Raw genomic sequence first — 18,882 nt, 5'->3', positions numbered from 1 at the left:
GTCAATGATAAGCGCTGACCATTATTTTTTTCTACTTATTAGAAATGGGGTCTTTGTAGCCCTCTAAATTGCCATATGGACCCATATCTCAAACATGCTGCAGTAAAATGGTTTAATATGAGGAGTGCATAATATGGGACGTCTTTTATATGAACTGACCTTTGTTTTTTTCTACTTAATGGGGTTGTGATGAGTGGGGCGGGGGCCGAGAGCTGTGAGAATGGAACGAGGCCAGTGGAGTGATTGGAAATGAGCGACGCCTGCTCCACTCACTGGTCTCGCGTCCCACGGAGGAGATGGAAGGATACAAAAGAGGGGCGACGACAGTGAACGACGAGAGAGGTCCAGGCCAGGATTTTAGTTTGTGTTTGGTTTTTGTTTGTACGCGACAGTCGTCCGTGAAGGGCTGTCGCAGTGTTTTGTGTTTATTTTGTTATTAAAAGCTTCATTTGATTGACGGCCGGTTTCCGCCTCCTTCTTCCTGTGGATACAAAGTTTTGTACTCCGCTACAGGGGTCTTTATAGCCCTCTAAATTGCCATATGGACCCATATCTCCAAAATGCTGCAGTAAAATGATTTCATATGAAGTGTTTATATAGTATGGGACGTCCCTGATAAGAACTGACCATTGTTTTTTTTTTCTATTTATTAGAAATGTGGTCTTAATAACCCTTTAAAGTGTAATAATGTCCCATATCTCAAAAATGCTGTTGTACAATGGTTTGATATGAGGTGTGCATATGGTATGGGACGTCCTTTATAAGAACCAACTATTGTTTTTTTCTACTTATTAGACATTGGATCTTTTATAGCCCTTTAAAGTGTAATAATGTCCAATATCTCCAAAATGCTGCAGTAGAATGGTTTGATATGAGGTGTGCATATAGTATGGCATGTCCTTTATAAGAACTGACCATTGTTTTTTCTACTTATTAGAAATGAGGTCTTTATAGTCCTCTATATCATTGTATTGTCCCATATCTGAAAGGTTGAAAATTATAGTAATACAGAACAGTCAAGGAAAACAATAATTACACGAATATTACAGCAGTTGGGCAAAAAACGGTCATCATATATCAAATCTGAACGTATAGATGAAAAGCGCTCTGAAAGAGCGTTCCCAAAAATGAATCTGAAGTCTTTCCTCCACGACGCCAGAGTGCGCACTTGCGTGCATCATCATCATCACACTGACATTTCTTCTACGATGTCAGAGTTCAGGCCGCACTGACTACAACGTGCGTGTGGTGTGAATGTGTATACTGCAAATGATAATTTACATCATATAAAAAGACACAAAGCACGACAAGGTAAGCACTGATTTTTGTGTCTTTATATAAAAACAATTTTTTTTGGATGATTTGTGCCAGTTTTCTTTTCATTTTGTAATCATGAGAATTATGCTGATGTTGAAAGCGTTTACTAGATGAGGTATTTGATTGGTATGAATTTTTACCACCATGTAAATACTATGATACATCAATATGGTAATCACTCAGTACCATGGACACACTTGACTATATTTGTTGCTGATAATAATAAAACCTTTTGATGTATACATGTGTATGCATTACTAAATCATAAAACTTAGACCGGATAGTGCAGAGAAAGCAATAAATGTCCAGCAAACATAGATGTTTAAAAAGCATCCTAGGATGCATGTTGTGGAGTTGAAGTTGACAGGATGTCTTTCCCACCTGTCATGTCTTATTTTCGTGATTACAATCAAATCAATCAGTCCAACAAAAAGTGCAACACTGTTTCAGATCTCATCTTGTTGGAAGCATCTACCCTAAAATGAGAAACCTCAGTCTGCTGCAGCGCTTCAGGTGTGTGGATCTTTCTGTCCCGGGATCCCCGCAGTGCTTGACCATTAGGAGCGAGACCGGGACCGTGCTGGTGGCCTCTGAGCTTGCCATCACAGAGTTTGACCCTCAGACCGAAGAGGTATTTCTAAAATAAATTCAAGGTTTTACAGGTGTTCCAATCCCCGAAAGGGTCATTTAAGATTATATTAACCCCATTTTGATCCAGGGGGGTTGCCCCTGTTTTAAGATGCCTAGAACCAAATAGCTATATATTAATCTTGCTGTATAATGTGCTTTTATAGGTTTATAAAGAGGTTTCGCTGACGGCAGATGAATATCTCCCAGAGGATGGTAGTGGGGTTGTGGTGGCGATACAAGATCTGCCAGATCAGGAGTCAGTGTGTGTGGCCACTGCCAGTGGTGATGTCATTCTCTACAACCTCAACACCAGTCAGGTGATCATTCATTTCATCGAAATGCTTTGATGATTGTGTAAAATGATTGCTAAGTGATTCTGTAAAATGCGTGTGCTCTTGTTGTACTTTCTGATTTCTCTCTCACAGTTAGAATGTGTTGGCAGTGTGGAAAGCGGTCTGACTGGCATGACGTGGAGCCCAGATCAAGAGCTGGTTACTCTGACCACAGGTCTATATCACTAGCAGTATTATTTTAATATCCTTTATAGTTTTTATTAATATTTTGATTTAGTTTTTATTTATATATTTTCCATTTCCATTTTAATTTCATTTAAAGTCTTAGTACTTTTATATGTTTTTGTCCGTTTTAGTTTTTATTTTTATGTTGTGTATATTGTTTTTAAAATGTTTTTTTTTTTTTTAATGATGAATTAATTATTTTTATTTTTTTATTTTAGGACATTAAGTTAAACTAAATAAAAAAGAGAAATGTTGCTAAATGAAAAGTTACTAGCTAAAATATATGTTTATTTTAAGTTTACATTTATATTATTTCAAGTATCATAATTTTTTTTATGGGTTTAGTTTAAGTTAACTAATATCCCTGCCACTCAGGAAATATCTGTATGACTCAGTTAAATCCGTTTAGAAGTGCATAATAATCCCATTTCACTCTTTCTCATTGTGTCCGCTTGTGTCTTATTTGGCATGTCAGGTCAGGACACCGTTATCATGATGACCAAGGACTTTGAGCCAATAACTGAGGTTGCAATCAATCAGGATGACTTTGGTGAAGGTATAATTTATAAAAGTCTTAATTAAGTTGGCTTGAAAAAGCCAACTTACTGATCTACTATTTAATCTTATTATTATTATTCTTCTGAGCCAAATCTCCTCCTAGAGCTTTCAAGCTAGAACCACTAAACTCGGGTCAGACCTTCAGACTGGTCTGACTCGGGTTGCTATATCTTTTCTAACTGATCCGGCTTATGGTTTCCGTAAACCAGACTACCAAGACCACCTTAAATCCCATAGACTTTCATTGAGGGTGTACAAACTTTTACAAAATAAGACTTATAATGTATTTAAGCTGTCTACTACCATAGCAAACCTTAAAAACTCTCTACTGAGAATACAGCTAAAACCAGCCTAAGATGATCAGTTGTTTTGGCTAGTCTCCCAAGCTGGTTTTTAAGTGGTTTTGACCACTCTCACGCTGGTCTTAGCTAGGTTTTAGCTGGATTTTACTGAATCCACTGGTTTTAGCTGGTTTTGGCAGGATTAGCATAGAAACATGCTAACAAGATGCTAGTTACTCACTAATCAGGCTAGAAACATGCATTTAACATGGTTTTAAAGTGGTTTTGGCCACTGTCATGCTGACTTTATGTGGTCTTAGCTGGTTTTCTTTACTGAATCAACTGGTTTTAGCTGGTTTAGTATAGAAAAATGTTAATAACATGCTAGTTACTTGTTAATCAGACTAGGAACATACTTCTAACATGGTTTAAAGTGGTTTTGGCCACTGTCACGCTGGCCTTAGCTGGTCTTAGCTGGTTTTCTTTACTGAATCAACTGGTTTTAGCTAGATTATCATAGAAACATGTTAACAACATGTTAGTAACTTGATAATCAGGTTAGAAACATGCTTTAAACATGGTTTTAAAGTAGTTTTGGCCACTGTCACGCTGGTCTTAGCTGGTTTCTAACTGAATCAACTGTTTTTACCTGGATTAGCATAAAAACATGCTAGTCACTTGCTAGTCATGCTAGCAACATGCTAGTCACTTGCTAGTCATGCTAGAAACATGCTAGTCACTTGCTAATAATGCTAACAAAATACTAGCCACTTTGCTAATCATGCTAACAAAATGCTAGTCACTTTGTTAATCATGTTAAAAACATGCTAGAAACATGCTACAGACATGCTAGTCATGCTAGCAACATGCTAGAGACAGGCTAGTCATGCTAACAGCATGGTAATCACTTGCTATTTATGTTAGCTACATGCTACAAACATGCTAATCATGCTAGGAACATGCTAGCAACATGCTAATCATGCTAGAAACATGTTAGCAGCATGCTAGGAACATGCTAGTAACATGCTAACGACATGCTAATCATGCTACAAACATGCTAGCAACTTGCTAATCATGTTAGAAAAATGCTAGAAACATGCTAGTGTTGGGAACTCAGAAACGAAGACCAGGAGACTCTTCAGGGTAATCTTCAGCAGAGTTCTTTTTTGAGAACGCTCTGCGTGGCGCTGTAGTCATCAAAAGTCTAACTTGCTCTTATACATTGTAGATTATATACATTTCTAAGAGGAGGGATACATGGAGGTGGAGACAACCTAAACAAAGCATGCAAATGCAATACAGGGATCAGCCTGATACTGGCCATTTTCCCATCTTTGATCTTGTCAGCATAACAGTGTCATTTAAATACAGAGGTGCCTGACAGTATCGCTGATACCTTCACATTATCATAGAGACAAAAGGCACAGCTGTGTCTTGAGCTTAAAAAGCCAACTGACAAGGAAGAGACAAAAGGACATTATCTCAGACACCTGATTTTCCTGATTTACCTCAAAATGTATATCAAAACGTTTTCAGTTCATATGCTATTACATTGGAACCTAGATTTAACATTTTAGAAATTTGTAATCCTACACTAGCAACATGCTAATCATGCTAGAGACATGCTAGCCACATGCTAATCATGCTAGAAACATGCTAACAACATGCTAATCATGCTTGCAACATGCTAGCAACATGCTAGTCACTTGCTAATAATGCTAGAAACATGCTAGCAACATGCTAATCATGCTAGAGGCATGCTAGCCGCATGCTAATCATTATAGAAACATGGTAGCGACATGCTAATCATGCTAGAAACACGTTAGTAAAATGCTAATCATGCTAGCAACATGTTAGTCACTTGCTAATCATGCTACAAACATGCTAGTAACCTACTAGTCACTTGCTAATCATGCTAGCAACATACTAGCAACTTTGCTAATCATGCTAATGATATGGTAGTCTCTTGCTTTCAACGCTAGCAATATGTTAATCACTTTCTTTTTTAAACTTCTTAACTTTTCAAACTTTTAAATCTTTTTAAACTTTTAAATCTTTTTAAACTTTTCAAACTTTATAAATTTTTCAAACTTTCTGGCCAGGCTTTTTCAAGCCAACTTAAAGTTTGACCACAAACTTTACTATCTAGTTTACCTTTTAAAATCATGCTTTCATGCGGGTGACTGCAATGTGTTCACTGTATTTGAGCAGTGATTTTGTTTCTGTGCCTCAGATAAGTTTATCACAGTTGGTTGGGGGAAGAAGGAGACTCAGTTTCATGGCTCTGAGGGCAAGCAGGCCGCCCAGCGGAAAGCAGTGGTACGTTTTTGTTCTGTTTAGCATCGTTCTGCTTTACCAAAGCAACCCACTACTGCTTGCAAATGTGATACAGACCTCAGGGATCATCAGGCGATCACTGACATCTCAGCCTGGTTTGAATATGGTCTTTTTCTCACCTAGTTCTCATCCACTGTCACAGGAAGTACAGCCTGCCCTGCCATGGGACGACAGGAAGCCAAGAATCACTTGGCGTGGCGATGGGCAATTTTTTGCTGTCAGTGCTGTTTGTCCTCAGACTGGTGAGAATCTCCCTTTCTGCTATTGTTATTAAATTAGAAGGGTTTTGGCAGTTTATATTGTTCATCATTTCTGTAGCTCAAACAGTAGAACATGCCGCTAACAACACCAAGGTCATGTGTTCGATTGCCAAGGAGTGCGTGAACTCATAAAATGTGTATCTTAAATGCTGTGTAAGTCATTTTGGATAAAAGTTTCTACCAAATGCATTAATGTGAATGTAAAATATAGCAGTTTGTTTGTTTCAGGTGCTCGAAAGGTTCGAATCTGGAACCGAGAATGTGTCTTGCAGGCCACCAGCGAGGTTGTTAACGGTCTGGAACAGCCTCTCTGCTGGAAGTAAGATATTCTGAATAGTCTAAGTCTTTTAACTTAGGCTTTTTTTTTTTTTTTTTTTTTTTTAAAGTTTTTAACTTTTATTTTCTTTTGACTTAATGCTGAGTCTAACAGATCTGATGTGAACTGACATAAATGTATTTTTCTTCTAGACCCTCTGGCAGCCTGATCGCTTCCACGCAGCGGCACCCTAACAAACACAGTGTGGTGTTTATGGAAAAGAACGGACTGTTGCATGGAGATTTTACTCTTCCTTTTGGAAAGGAGCAGGTCAAGGTAAATCTCGGCTCCTCTGTTTGTGTTATTTTCAAAGATTTGAAATATAAAGCATGGTGCATGAATTGTTTCTCAGGTAAAGGAGCTGCTGTGGAACAGTGACTCTACTGTACTGGCTGTTTGGATGGAGGACTTGAAGCCCAGAGAGAATGACTATCTCAACACATACAGTAAGATGCAATTCAGACTGCTTTGCATTAGGGCTGGGCAGTATGTCGAGTCTGTACTATATATAAATATATCATTTATTAAAAAATATATGAGTCCATACTACAGTAGTTTCATACTTGTGCATCTGAAAAATATTGGAGGACACCGAGTGAGCTGCTGAGGGGAAAGTGCATAATCTATGTTAATAATAATTATTATTTAGCAATTATTAATAAGTTCTTATGTTATCCTAAACATGAGACATGCCTAGTATTAGGGGTTTTAAAATAACCTGTAAGATATAGTTAACACTCTGTGCAACTTATAACATCCAAGTGAAAGATATAACACCAACCTTGCATGGCCTAGGGAAGTCGTGGCCTAATGGTTAGAGAGTCGGACTCCCAATCGAAAGGTTGTGAGTTCGAGTCCCGGGCCGGCAGGAATTGTGGGTGGGGGGAGTGCATGTACAGTTCTCTCTCCACCTTCAATACCATGACTTAGGTGCCCTTGAGCAAGGCATCGAACCCCCAACTGCTCCCCGGGCGCCGCAGCATAAATGGCTGCCCACTGCTCCGGGTGTGTGCTCACAGTGTGTGTGTTCACTGCTCTGTGTGTGTGCATTTCGGATGGGTTAAATGCAGAGCACAAATTCTGAGTATGGGTCACCATACTTGGCTGAATGTCACTTCACTTCACTTCACTAGTCAGATCCCAGACTTAAAGCCCATTGAAAATCTGTGGAATTACTTGAAGACTGCAGTCCACAAACAATCACCATCAAATTGAACTGAACTTGAGCAGTTCTGCAAAGAAGAGTGGGCAAATATTAAAAGTCTAGATGTGTAATGTTAGTAGAGACAGAGACAAATCCAACCAGATTTGGCTGTAATTAAAGCAAAAGGTGGCTCATCAAAATACTGACACAAAATATATTTTTTCTGACATGTTGGTGTTATATCTTTCACTTGGATGTTATAAGTTGCACTCAGTAAATACAGCTGGATAAAACCAAAACTGTGTCCGTCTTCATTTCAGGCTACAAAGCAACAAAATGTAATTATTTTAAAGGGGGGTGATTATTTTCTATATCCAATGCATATTGTATATTGCAATTCAGGCAACAAAAATGTTTTTTTTTGTTTGTTTTGTTTGCCGTTTCGTCCAGTTTTACATTGCATATTCAGTGATGGTTGTAGTAGTGATCAGTGTTGCTTATTAGGGATTTCTTTCTTTTACAGTTCAGCTGTGGACAGTTGGGAATTACCACTGGTATCTAAAGCAGAGTTTGCATTTTGGCAATGAGCCCCTCAGGGCTCCGGCATGTGTGTGTTGGGATCCTGAGAAGCCCTTGCGTCTCCATCTCCTGACTCGAGGATGGGCCAGCTACACCTACAACTGGGGCTGGAGCACGCAATGTAGTCATGGCAACGATTGCCATGACAACGCCAATGTGGCAGTGATTGATGGAGGTAGGTGAGGCCATTGTCAAACTTTTGAATAATTGATTAATCTATGTGTATTAATGTTGTAGACAACACACTGTTAGCTTTAGAACGTTTGTTGAGTAAATAAGGGATTTGAGTCTACCAGTTAATGATTTGAATAATTTCTGTGTGTTAAATGTGTTTTTCCAGATAAAATCCTGGTGACAACATTCCGCCAGTGTGTGATCCCTCCACCTATGTGTGCCTTTGAACTTCAACTTCCAGTTCCTGTCAACTTGGTCACCTTCCATTCTCAAGCCCAGAGAACCAATGAGCTCGCTGCTCTCACAGCCGATGGCCATATTTATGTATACGGTCAAGGTAAGTCATATATAATTTTAAACTTGATTCAAACATTGTCGTTTAGGATTTCTTAGTTGCATTTCCTATGTTCAGGTGGTGGAGTTGAAAATGGAGGTACACCCGCCGGGATACCTGGCTTTAAAGTCGTCTCATCACCATTAGTCTTAAGAAAGACTTACAGGTACAGATGATTATGATTTTGACTCTTGATAGTGCTTTACATTTCTTCATGTTTCTACAATCTTCATTTAACAAGGTGTCACTAAATAATAAAAACATTTTTGAATGATAATGTACTGTAGCTGTAAAAGTTTGAGGTAGGTAAGATTTGTAAATGTTTTTGAACGTCTCTTGTGCTCACCAAAGCCACATTTGTTTAAATAAAAATACAGAAAACATTTAAATTGTGAAATATTATTACAATTCAAGTTTTATTTATTCTTGTTATGGCAAAGCTGAATTTTCAGCAACATTAGGCCAGTCATCAGTGTCACATGATCCTTTCAGAAATCATTCTAATATGCTGATTTGGTGCTCCAAAACCATTTCTTATTATTATCAATGTTAAACAGTTTTGCTGTTTAATATTTTTGTGTGTAATTATTACACGCAGCATGTATTCTGAATGCAGATGTTCTTTTTGCATCTGCAGGGTCGCCATTGATCAGGAGGAACCTCTGACGCTGCGCTTGCTGCTGTGGTTGAGTGAGGATTTGTTTTTGGCTGTGGCCTACGGAAGACACTTGACCTGCCTGCTGAAGCTCACCCCATCGGACAGCCAGGACCCCAAGGACACGCTGGAGATCAGGTACTTCTGCTAAAATAACTAACTCCTAACTAACTTCGGTCTTGTCCAAGTTTGTATTCAGTGTAGCTCACGCAAAGACAGACTGATCTAATGGTCAAAACGTGATTTTTTTTTTTTTTTAACTCTGCGCTTAAAACTATGCAGTGTCTCTTTTTCTTAAATTTTTGGTGTTGATCATTTCTCAGCTCAGACGTTCCAGTGGATGGGTCTGTGATCAGCTTGTGTCACGGCCTCAGAAATGGCACTGTGGCTCTGCAACTTGATGACGGACAGATCCGGAAAGTTCAAATGGGTCAGTCAGTCCACTAATTAGTAATTATAATAGGGACTAGATTCGGCTACTACACAGTTTCTCTTTTTATCACTTGTCTTGTGTTTTTTTTTTTCTAATGCAGATTTAAAATGAATAATTTAATCACACATGTAAAGACTGTTGTTAATGCTAGAATCTTCCATACAGACTCTTCAGAGCTCAGTCTAACAGAATGGAAGGATTCTACTGGCAATACCATCAACTTTCCCCGGCCTTGTGTTCAGACGGCACTCTGTACCCTCAGCGGAGAGGTAAATATATATAGTCTGCATCTGTCACTGCCCTTTATTTCATCATGCTTACTTTAGTTTCAGTAAACACTTCATGTATTTGTCTTTTAATAGGAACATTTGATAGGCCTCACAGAGAGATCACACCTCTACATCGGTGACTCACTGGTAGGTAACAAGAATATAAATGATGTTGTGTTTGTGCCAAAAAATCTGGCAGTTATGGTCACCACAGTCTCTCTTTCACAGGTGGCCTCCAATATCTCCTCTTTTATAGTTTATGATGACTTCCTTTTGCTCACCACACACTCTCACATGTGCCACTGTCTCAACCTCAGCACACTCTCTATTAAAGGTATGTAAATGCATCAAAGAGATAAATTAAGTAAATATATATGTATACTTTTGTACTGTATTTTTGAATAAAATAAATGCAGACTTGGTTAGCATAGGAGACCTATCATAAACAAGACATATATTCCATAAATATATAAATATGCATGATGTTATCGGTGTCCCGTGCAGGTCTGCAGTCAGCTCTGAGCTCAGATGCTAATCAGAATGATGAGACTGTACGCAAGGTGGAGCGAGGCTCTCGTCTCGTTTCTGTGGTTCCCCAGGACACAAGACTGATCCTGCAGGTGAACAGAGCATGCTTCTTCTCATATCTGCATATGATTGGATAATTGTTTTTAATGGATAAATTGATTTAAGATGTTTTTTGTTTTGTTTTTCAGATGCCACGAGGGAATCTAGAAACCGTCCATCATCGAGCTCTCGTACTTGCTCAGCTCAGAAAGTGGCTTGATAGGTATTTTATGTTTAGAAACATGGGTAATGGTACATATACAAAAAAAATACTGACATTTTTTTAGAAGGAAACCCCCCCCCCCCCTAAAAAGTTGTATGTTAAATTAAAAATTTAAAAAATAATACCTAATAAATTTTTGAGTTACCGTATTTTCCGCACTATAAGGTGCACTTAAAAGCCTTTAATTTTCTCAAAAAACGACAGTGCGCCTTATAATCTGTCAAAATGTTGACATTCCCTTTAGCACAGCTCCATCTAGTGGATGCATAACACAAACCCAGTCAAACGTTTGACTGCAGTATCTTCTATTCTATGCGCCTTATAATCCGGTGCACCCTATATATGAAAACAGTTCTGAAATAGGCCATTTATTGAAGGTGCGCCTTATAATCCGGTGTGCCTTATAGTGCGGAAATACGGTAATTTGAATCATCGTGCTGTGTTGTTTGTTTCAGGCTCAGATTTAAAGATGCTTTCGAGTGCATGAGGAAGTTGAGGATCAACCTCAACCTCATTTATGACCACAATCCAACTGTGAGTGACCTCACTCTTATTGTCATTTCCTTTTACAATAATATCTAAACACATTCTTCTACACCATGGATTGCATTTCCTTTCAGGGAATAGTACTAAATGAATAACAACGCTGCCGTCTACCCCATTCTATGATTCCTCTCACAGGTGTTTCTTGACAACGTTGAGATGTTCCTGAAACAGATCGACTCCATCAACTACATCAGCCTGTTCCTCACTGAGCTTAAGTAAGCCTTTAATGCAGAGGCATTGATTCAGTCTCTTTTGATTCCTTTTTTCCACTTAATTTATATATATATATATATATATATATATATATATATATATATATATATATATGTATATATATATGTATATATATATATATATATATATATATATATGTATATATATATGTATATGTATATATATATATATTATTTTTTATTTATTTTTTTTTTAGAGAGGAAGACACCACTACAACAATGTACCCTTGTCCTTCAAGCTCAGCCTCCAGTTCTGCCTCAGGGAAAGGAAGAAAGAAGGTGGACATCATCTGTGATGCCTTACGGTCAACAATGGAGACTCTCGACCCGCAGAAGTCAGTTCCTCTGTTATAAATGTTACTTAATGTTTATGTATATATATATAATGTTAAATGTTTCATAAATTGCAGGAAGTATAGTATAGCTCTCTACATCCCTCTCCAAATGAGATAAGATTACATTTCACACATAATGCACATCAAGCCCTGATCTTCCTCCTCTGAGATGCTTTCATCTATACACAGGTATTGTTTATGTATTCTGACATCACACGTGAGAAAAACTACACCAGAACTGGAAATTGCTCTACAGAAGGTCCATGAGTTAAGAGGTGAGTTATGGTTAGCTCAATTATGAATGAGTTAAATTATGCGTCTGTTACATCGTTTTGCTTATGTGGTTAGTCAATCCAGCCAGCGGCGGCATCAGTGTGAGCGCAGAGGAAGCTCTGAAGTATCTTCTCTTCCTCGTCAACGTGAATGAGCTGTATGAACACTCCCTCGGCACCTATGATTTTGACTTAGTGCTCATGGTGGCTGAAAAATCTCAGAAGGTCAGTTAGATGATTCCAGCTCTGATGCATCTTTACTGTTAGTTTTTATTTTTATAATTCGATATATCATATTACATTACATTACTATAGACCGACAAATACAATTCAAAATGTTCATAATGAAAAATTCACAATATTCACATGACATTTTTATTATTATGTTACATTTTTGCAAAACAAATAAATACAATCCAGTCAATACTCAATGAATGCAATTGATAATTTTACATATAATCCATTTTGCATAAGAAATTGATTTCATATTTCATCACATTATAGTATATTATTTAATAATGATTCTTAAAATATATTAAATGAAACAAATTCATCTTTTCACATATGAGCTGCCATTTCCAACATTTGTATCACTTTATTACATTATTTAATATTACAACATGAACAAATACAATTAAGTTAATACATAATGAATTAAATTTATAAGTTCACATAATCAGCCATTTTGCATATTAAATTAATATTATTGAATTGTATTATAACTAATAAAAGTTTTATAATTTCTCATATAAGAAGCCATTGCAAAATGATTTTATTAAATTCTATTATAAATATGTAATAAATAAAATTCTTGTTGACGTATAAGCAGCCATTTCACAAATTTGTATTATTATAATAACATTATATCATATATTATAAAACGAATGTCCAAAATGCATTGAAAGTACATATTGTCCATTAGTTCACTGTAACACACAACAACAGGTATTTCACAGCTTTCCTGATCGTGAGATCTAGTTTTAGCACACGTCTTTTGTAGACACAGTTTTGAAGTGGTTTATAGTAAGTTTTTTCCTCAAACATGTAGGACCCTAAAGAGTACCTGCCATTTCTGAACATGCTGAAAACCCTGGAGCCGAACTTCCAGCGCTACACCATCGATAATCACCTCAAGAGATACAGGAAGGCCTTACATCACCTCAGCAAATGTGGTAAGAGCCATGCTGGACATCCATGAGCAATCCAACAGCAAACCTTCCTTCCGCCATCTGTATCTCTGTTTGGTTCTCCTGTTCTGCCTCATGTTTTTCAGGTGAAGAACACTTCACAGAGTTGTTATCATTGGTGAAGGATCAGAGACTGTACAGTGATGCTCTTGAGCTCTATCCTTCAGACAGTGAGCAATACAAGGCATGTTTTATTATTTTTTAAAACATTTTATTTTCCCCTGAATTTTGCAAAGAAAAATATTATCTATAAAGCCAAAGCAGAACTGTTTTGCATCTCTGAGCAGCACAGTGTTTTAGTGGCTCATTCATAAAGTCGTTTTCCTCATGACTCAATAACTTGCTCATCCAGACCTTTACCACCACCTGTTGGCAGATTTAGTTTCTAGTTTAGAGTATTTTGTAATGTCTATTTACTGATTTTTTTTTTAATTTAACATAATGCTAACTTTAATCTTTTTGTGGTAATTTCTCAGCCAGATTTGATGTGCAAACATTTTACAGAAAAAAAACATTATATATATTAAATAGCTGCATAGTTTATTATTATTTTTTTAGATATTATATCCATCTTAATGTCAGTTTTAAATTGTTTACATAAAATGTTCCATTCATTTTAGAATATAACAAGTACTTACAATTATTAAATCAAACATACAAGATTTTGATAACATCCAAAGAGAAACACCTTAACAGAACATCAGCTTCTACAAAATTAACAACAATCCTGGCTTCTTTTTTCTGTCTCTGCATTTGCACCTTAGATATATTCCTATAATACACAACTAATAGTCATCAGTGGCATTTTTACAGAAATTCTCAAAACTTTAATTTGCTGAACCCCAAAGTGACTAAACTGGGTAAACTTGATGAAAAAGCTTCTATGAAAAGCTCTTAATTTTTTTTTTTTTGTAATGCAATACTTGTCTGGTGTCATCCAATCAAACCGTTGTTTTAAAACACTTTAAAACCCACTTTTGTTTGGGGAAGGGAGCACATATTATTATTATTATTATTATTATTATTATTAACATATAAAACAACCCTTACTATGCAACCTAATTCAGGAATTTTGGCTTTCATTTTTTTAAATGGTTAAATATTTAGCTTGTGTGGTATGTATAATTGTAGCAGTGATGCCATGATCTTGACCCTTGACCTGTGATGTCATCAGACCCTGAGCGTGGCATATGCAGAGCATCTAGTGGAGCAGCAGCAGGCGGAGCAGGCGGGACTGTTGCTGTGGAGATGTGGAGAGAACGCCCGTGCCCTGCAGGCCTTCATCAGCTGTACGAGCTGGAGAAACGCCCTCTCTGTGGCAACACGCATCCCATTACCACCTGAACAGCTGCCACTGCTCGCCCGAGACCTGGCAGGTAGAGATCTCTGTCATGTATGCATGTTTCCTACTGAGATTATGAATATCCGGAAGCCATGTTGTATTTCTGATGTTTTCAGAGAAACTTCTGGAGGCCGGAAGGCATGTAGAAGCAGCCCTGTGTTTGGAGCAGTATGCTAAGGTACACTGTATATTGTACACTGTACATTTCATAGCCATCATTTATCTGTTCTCCTCTGGTTCAAACAAGACTCTCCAAGACTGATGTCTTCTGTGTTGTGTGCTCATTTGTCTGTTGTCAGGATTGTGAGGAGGCCATCTCTGCTCTGATACAGGGAGCTGCATGGGAAGAAGCGCTCAGATTGGTGAGTCTGTTCTTTCATATCTTTCCTACTTTACCAGTTATTGCTATCAGGTTTAAATGTTTTGTTATTATTAAACTGGATTACTTGATTGAAATTGCAACATTTTTGCTGAACTGTATTAAAATTCCAGTTGTCTCAGGGAACTGATTTTCTGTGTAACCATAATTGCAACATGCTGTATATAAACAAATAATAAAATAATAAGTGAGTGTGTGTGTGTGTGTGTATAAGAATCAGCTGTATTTACTCTGTGCAACATATAACATCTAAGTGAAAGATAACCAACATGCCAGGAAAAAAAACAGAATCACTGAGTTGGAAAGTATTTTGTGTCAGTATTTGATAAACCGCCTTTTGTTTTAATTGCAGCTTTTACTCTGTTGGGATTTGTCTCTGTCTCTACTAACTTTACACATCTAGACTTTTAATATTTGCCCACACTTTTTTACAGAATTGCTCATGTTCAGTTCAGTTTGATGGCAAGTGTTTGTGGACTTAAAGTATTTCTTTCTTAAAGTGGTCATATGATGCGATTTAAATTTTTCCTTTCTCTTTGGAGTGTTACAAGCTCTTGGTGCATGAAGAAGATCTGAAAACTAAAGTCTCAAATCCAACTAAAGTCTCAAATCCAAAGAAGATATTCTTTATCAAAGTTAAAACTCTGCCATGCCCCCCTAAAACGGCTCGTTTAAACACTGGGCGGCATTACGCGAACATAGTGACGTAAACAATCTAAACATGTGGAAACATGTGTTCGGCCAATTACAATGCACTGGGTCATTTGGCCAATCAGAGCAGACTGCACTTGTCAGAAGTGTTTGAGAGAGGCGGGGCATAGAGAACATATCATAATGTACAGTATTTGAAAAATAATGTTTTTTAAACATTAAAGCATATTCTAAACATGAATGCATGCATACACACACACACATATACTTTATTTTATTTCTTATTCCAGATTTATCTGTACAACAGACAAGACATCATTGAGACTAATCTGAAGTCTGCACTTCTAGATGGTAAACCATCATATAATTATTAATATTTTATTTATTTTTTTGTCATTGACCTGTTTATATTGCATTTATTTTATGCTGTATCTTAACTGTATATTTGCTGGCCTGTAGCTCACAGTAATCAGACGTCTTTCTTGGAGTCCCAGAAGGCTTTGTTCATCCATCACAAAAACCGCCTTGCTGTGGTCCGAGAACTCAAAGCCAAGGCCAGACTGGAGTTATTTGGTAAACAGGAAATATTAATCAGAATCATTTATATCATTCGTTTTTTTCCAAAAACACTGCATGCGTCCTTTAGAAAAAATATTGCATGTTTAATCACACTGACTGAAAAAAAAAAAAAAAAAAAAAAAATATATATATATATATATATATATATATTATTTTTTTTTTTTTTTAATGGAGAGCTTTGATGCCAGTGTTTATATAGATTGTTTTCCCCGAATAACTTGTTCAGTGATCAGTACACCTTCGGTTTTAAACTATTTCCTGTTGCTAACTGACAGTCTCTTGATGTTTCAGATGAGGACGGCCCCGACTGTGCAGACGCTGAGCTCTACTCAGAGGCCAGCAGCATCTTGACCGGCAGCAATCTTGGCTCAAAATACTCCCGCAGCAACTCGCGCATTTCATCGTGAGTCAAATCACTGCTAACATAAATACACAAACACTTCACTGTTTTAGCGCCTCGTGACCTGTCGGCAGCTGAAATGTCGAGGTTGAAGACTGCTAACTGATCTGCAGGAGGTCGTCTAAGAATCGGAGGAAAGCAGAGGGAAAGAAACACAGTCTGAAGGAAGGAAGCCCATTTGAGGACATTGCCCTCCTGAACGCACTTATTCAAATCATCACCACTGTTGATAAGATGAGAGGTGAGCTGAGGACACAACAGAAACATGTAATACTGGAAATCTGTAGGATATACTTGTACGGGTATACATATACATATGTATACATATACATATAATGGATATTTTATTTTCCAAAAATATGGACATATTTCAAATTTCTGATTTCAAGTGAAGTCAGATCTTAACAAATGCACAGTGGATGGATAATGGTTTAGTGCCTAGTTTGGACTGCATGTTACTTTAAAGCTTCACTGAATTGATATGAATCTGATCAGTTTCCTTGAAGCTGTATTCTGTATGTGTATGAACAACATGAGATTCACACTGATGAATGTTCTTGACTGACCCTGCAGAGGAAGTTCACAGCCTGCTGAAGGCTCTGGTGCTCTTTCAGTCTGACGGTCTGGCCAGCAGCCTGCAGAGAGACTACGGTGAGCTGCTCCAGCTCATGGAAACGGCCCTTCCAGAGATCTGGACTGAGAACCTGCAGCAGGGCCAAACTCCAGTGAGTCACACACAGGCTCCCATTGACTGTTACAGCACGTTTCGTTGTTGTTTTTTTATAGTAAAATGTTCTTTGAATATAGAATTTGAGATTAATTGAAGTGACATTCAGTGTTGCACTTTTGTATTATTGTAAAATTTTCAAATATATATATATATATATATATATATATATATATATATATATATATATATACACACACACCCACCATGTTGGTCAAGGTTTCTTGTAATTGTTTTTTTTTATTTTTTTTTTTAACATGCTTATTTGTCTAAATTAGAATTAGGGTCTCAAATGTAATTTTTTTGTTTATTTACCAAAGCCCTTTTTTAATACTCTAATTTAGCACTTGGTGCTTGTTTATGATGCTTATAATTAAACATTACAACTGGCTAACCTCTTTCCATTTAAAAAAAAAAAATGAATAATAATATTTATGAATTCTAAGACTGTAAATTTGGAGTCTTGAGTTTTCCTCTCTCTCTCCAGCTCACAGGTCCAAACTCAACAGCCAATAGCATTATGGCATCATTTCAACATCAGAGACCCGCTGTGCCTCAGCAAGGTGAGTACTTTTAGTGAGGCTGTTTTCATTCATGTTATCCAGTTTAATTTACAATGACCCTGCTCACTCCTCAGACACAGAAGCCCCAACTGCTCCAAAAATGAGGAACATGGTCAAGTGGAAACTCAGCATTATCAAATAGTTTGCATGTGTCTTCAGGCTTTTTTTTGTGTGTGTGTGTGTGATTTTTTTTGTGCAAATGTCTATTTTATGGGATATTATGGAAGAATTAAAAATTATGAAATGTTTGTCTTCTGAGCTTCATTTGATAGCTGTAGTCATCATTTAGCCTAAGGCCTAAAAAAAAAATTTGTTTGGTTCCGGTTTCCGACCGACCCTGTCAATTTATGTGCGACCCAAATTTATTTTATGAGACTGGGGAAGAACTTTCTTTCACACATCGTTAATTAAATTACAGTTTCCTTTAAATGCTGTTTTACACTTAAGTAATCCGTTAAAAACCATTAAGTATTGCATCAAAACCCTTTAACTGTCAATTCCTAAAGTGAGCTATAACTTAAGGTTTGGAAATCGTAACATTAAGAGAAACACGGGGGGGGGTCCCCCAACAAAACGATATATTGTTGATATATAGTCAACAATATATCGCGGAACAGAGAGGGCACTGACAACATGCTGACAGACAGGACATTAACAGCTTACTTTTAATATGAAACAAAGTCTCATTTGGTTATTTCACCTTTCAAATGTGGTCATTTTTTAAAGAAATGTAAACAATAAATACCGTTTTGTGGCTCTTGAATGTGTCGAACAGATCGCTGTAAGTTAGATCATGAAGATGTATGTACACTACACTCCGTTTTTCAAGTTCAAATCCTCCATGTTAATCTACTATGAGATCGCCTGTCAAACTCCCGCGAAGGCTTTTGTGTGTGTGTGTGTGCGTTTTGCGTGTCTATGGCAACAACAGACTTTAAACGGGAATACAGAATCACTGTCGTAAAAGTACCGGTACACGCATTTAAAATCAGCGCGTGTGTGTGTGTGTAAAACTGCCACTGGAGAAAAAAAAAATAAATAAAAAAAAAAAAAAATCCCTACCGACCAATGAC

At 37.1% G+C, this 18,882-nt stretch overlaps 1 protein-coding gene across 1 annotated transcript; it reads left to right on the top strand.

Annotated features, from left to right (window-relative positions):
• Positions 1-1,150: 1,150 nt before the first annotated feature.
• On the top strand, positions 1,151-18,057 carry LOC132113867 (elongator complex protein 1-like). The gene is made up of 37 exons (XM_059521899.1): positions 1,151-1,311; positions 1,768-1,948; positions 2,112-2,264; positions 2,373-2,454; positions 2,941-3,021; positions 5,538-5,623; positions 5,784-5,883; positions 6,130-6,220; positions 6,370-6,493; positions 6,570-6,663; positions 7,885-8,115; positions 8,281-8,451; positions 8,527-8,614; positions 9,086-9,241; positions 9,427-9,533; positions 9,702-9,805; positions 9,899-9,952; positions 10,034-10,139; positions 10,310-10,425; positions 10,522-10,595; positions 11,051-11,129; positions 11,277-11,356; positions 11,572-11,709; positions 11,899-11,984; positions 12,058-12,206; positions 13,030-13,153; positions 13,255-13,352; positions 14,343-14,544; positions 14,627-14,688; positions 14,810-14,872; positions 15,831-15,891; positions 16,000-16,113; positions 16,411-16,522; positions 16,633-16,760; positions 17,093-17,244; positions 17,734-17,809; positions 17,884-18,057. The coding sequence occupies exons 2-37, from the start codon at positions 1,799-1,801 to the stop codon at positions 17,949-17,951; spliced, it is 3,960 nt and encodes a 1,319-aa protein (XP_059377882.1). The 5' UTR covers positions 1,151-1,311; positions 1,768-1,798; the 3' UTR covers positions 17,952-18,057.
• The last annotated feature ends 825 nt before the right edge of the window (positions 18,058-18,882 follow it).

Source organism: Carassius carassius, chromosome 33 (assembly GCF_963082965.1).
Source record: "Carassius carassius chromosome 33, fCarCar2.1, whole genome shotgun sequence".
In the NCBI taxonomy this organism is placed as follows: domain Eukaryota; kingdom Metazoa; phylum Chordata; class Actinopteri; order Cypriniformes; family Cyprinidae; genus Carassius; species Carassius carassius.
The sequence above is the reverse complement of the archived record's forward strand: the minus strand, read 5'-3'. Positions and strand labels throughout refer to the sequence as shown.

What these genes read in the sequence shown, in the direction of transcription:
- LOC132113867 (XM_059521899.1), top strand. Translation starts at nt 1,799, where the DNA reads ATGAGAAACCTCAGTCTGCTGCAGCGCTTCAGGTGTGTGGATCTTTCT. An exon ending in ACAACCTCAACACCAGTCAG is followed by an intron (nt 2,265 to 2,372) that starts GTGATCATTCAT and finishes TCTCTCTCACAG; the next exon opens with TTAGAATGTGTTGGCAGTGT. An exon ending in CTGTTCCTCACTGAGCTTAA is followed by an intron (nt 11,357 to 11,571) that starts GTAAGCCTTTAA and finishes TTTTTTTTTTAG; the next exon opens with AGAGGAAGACACCACTACAA.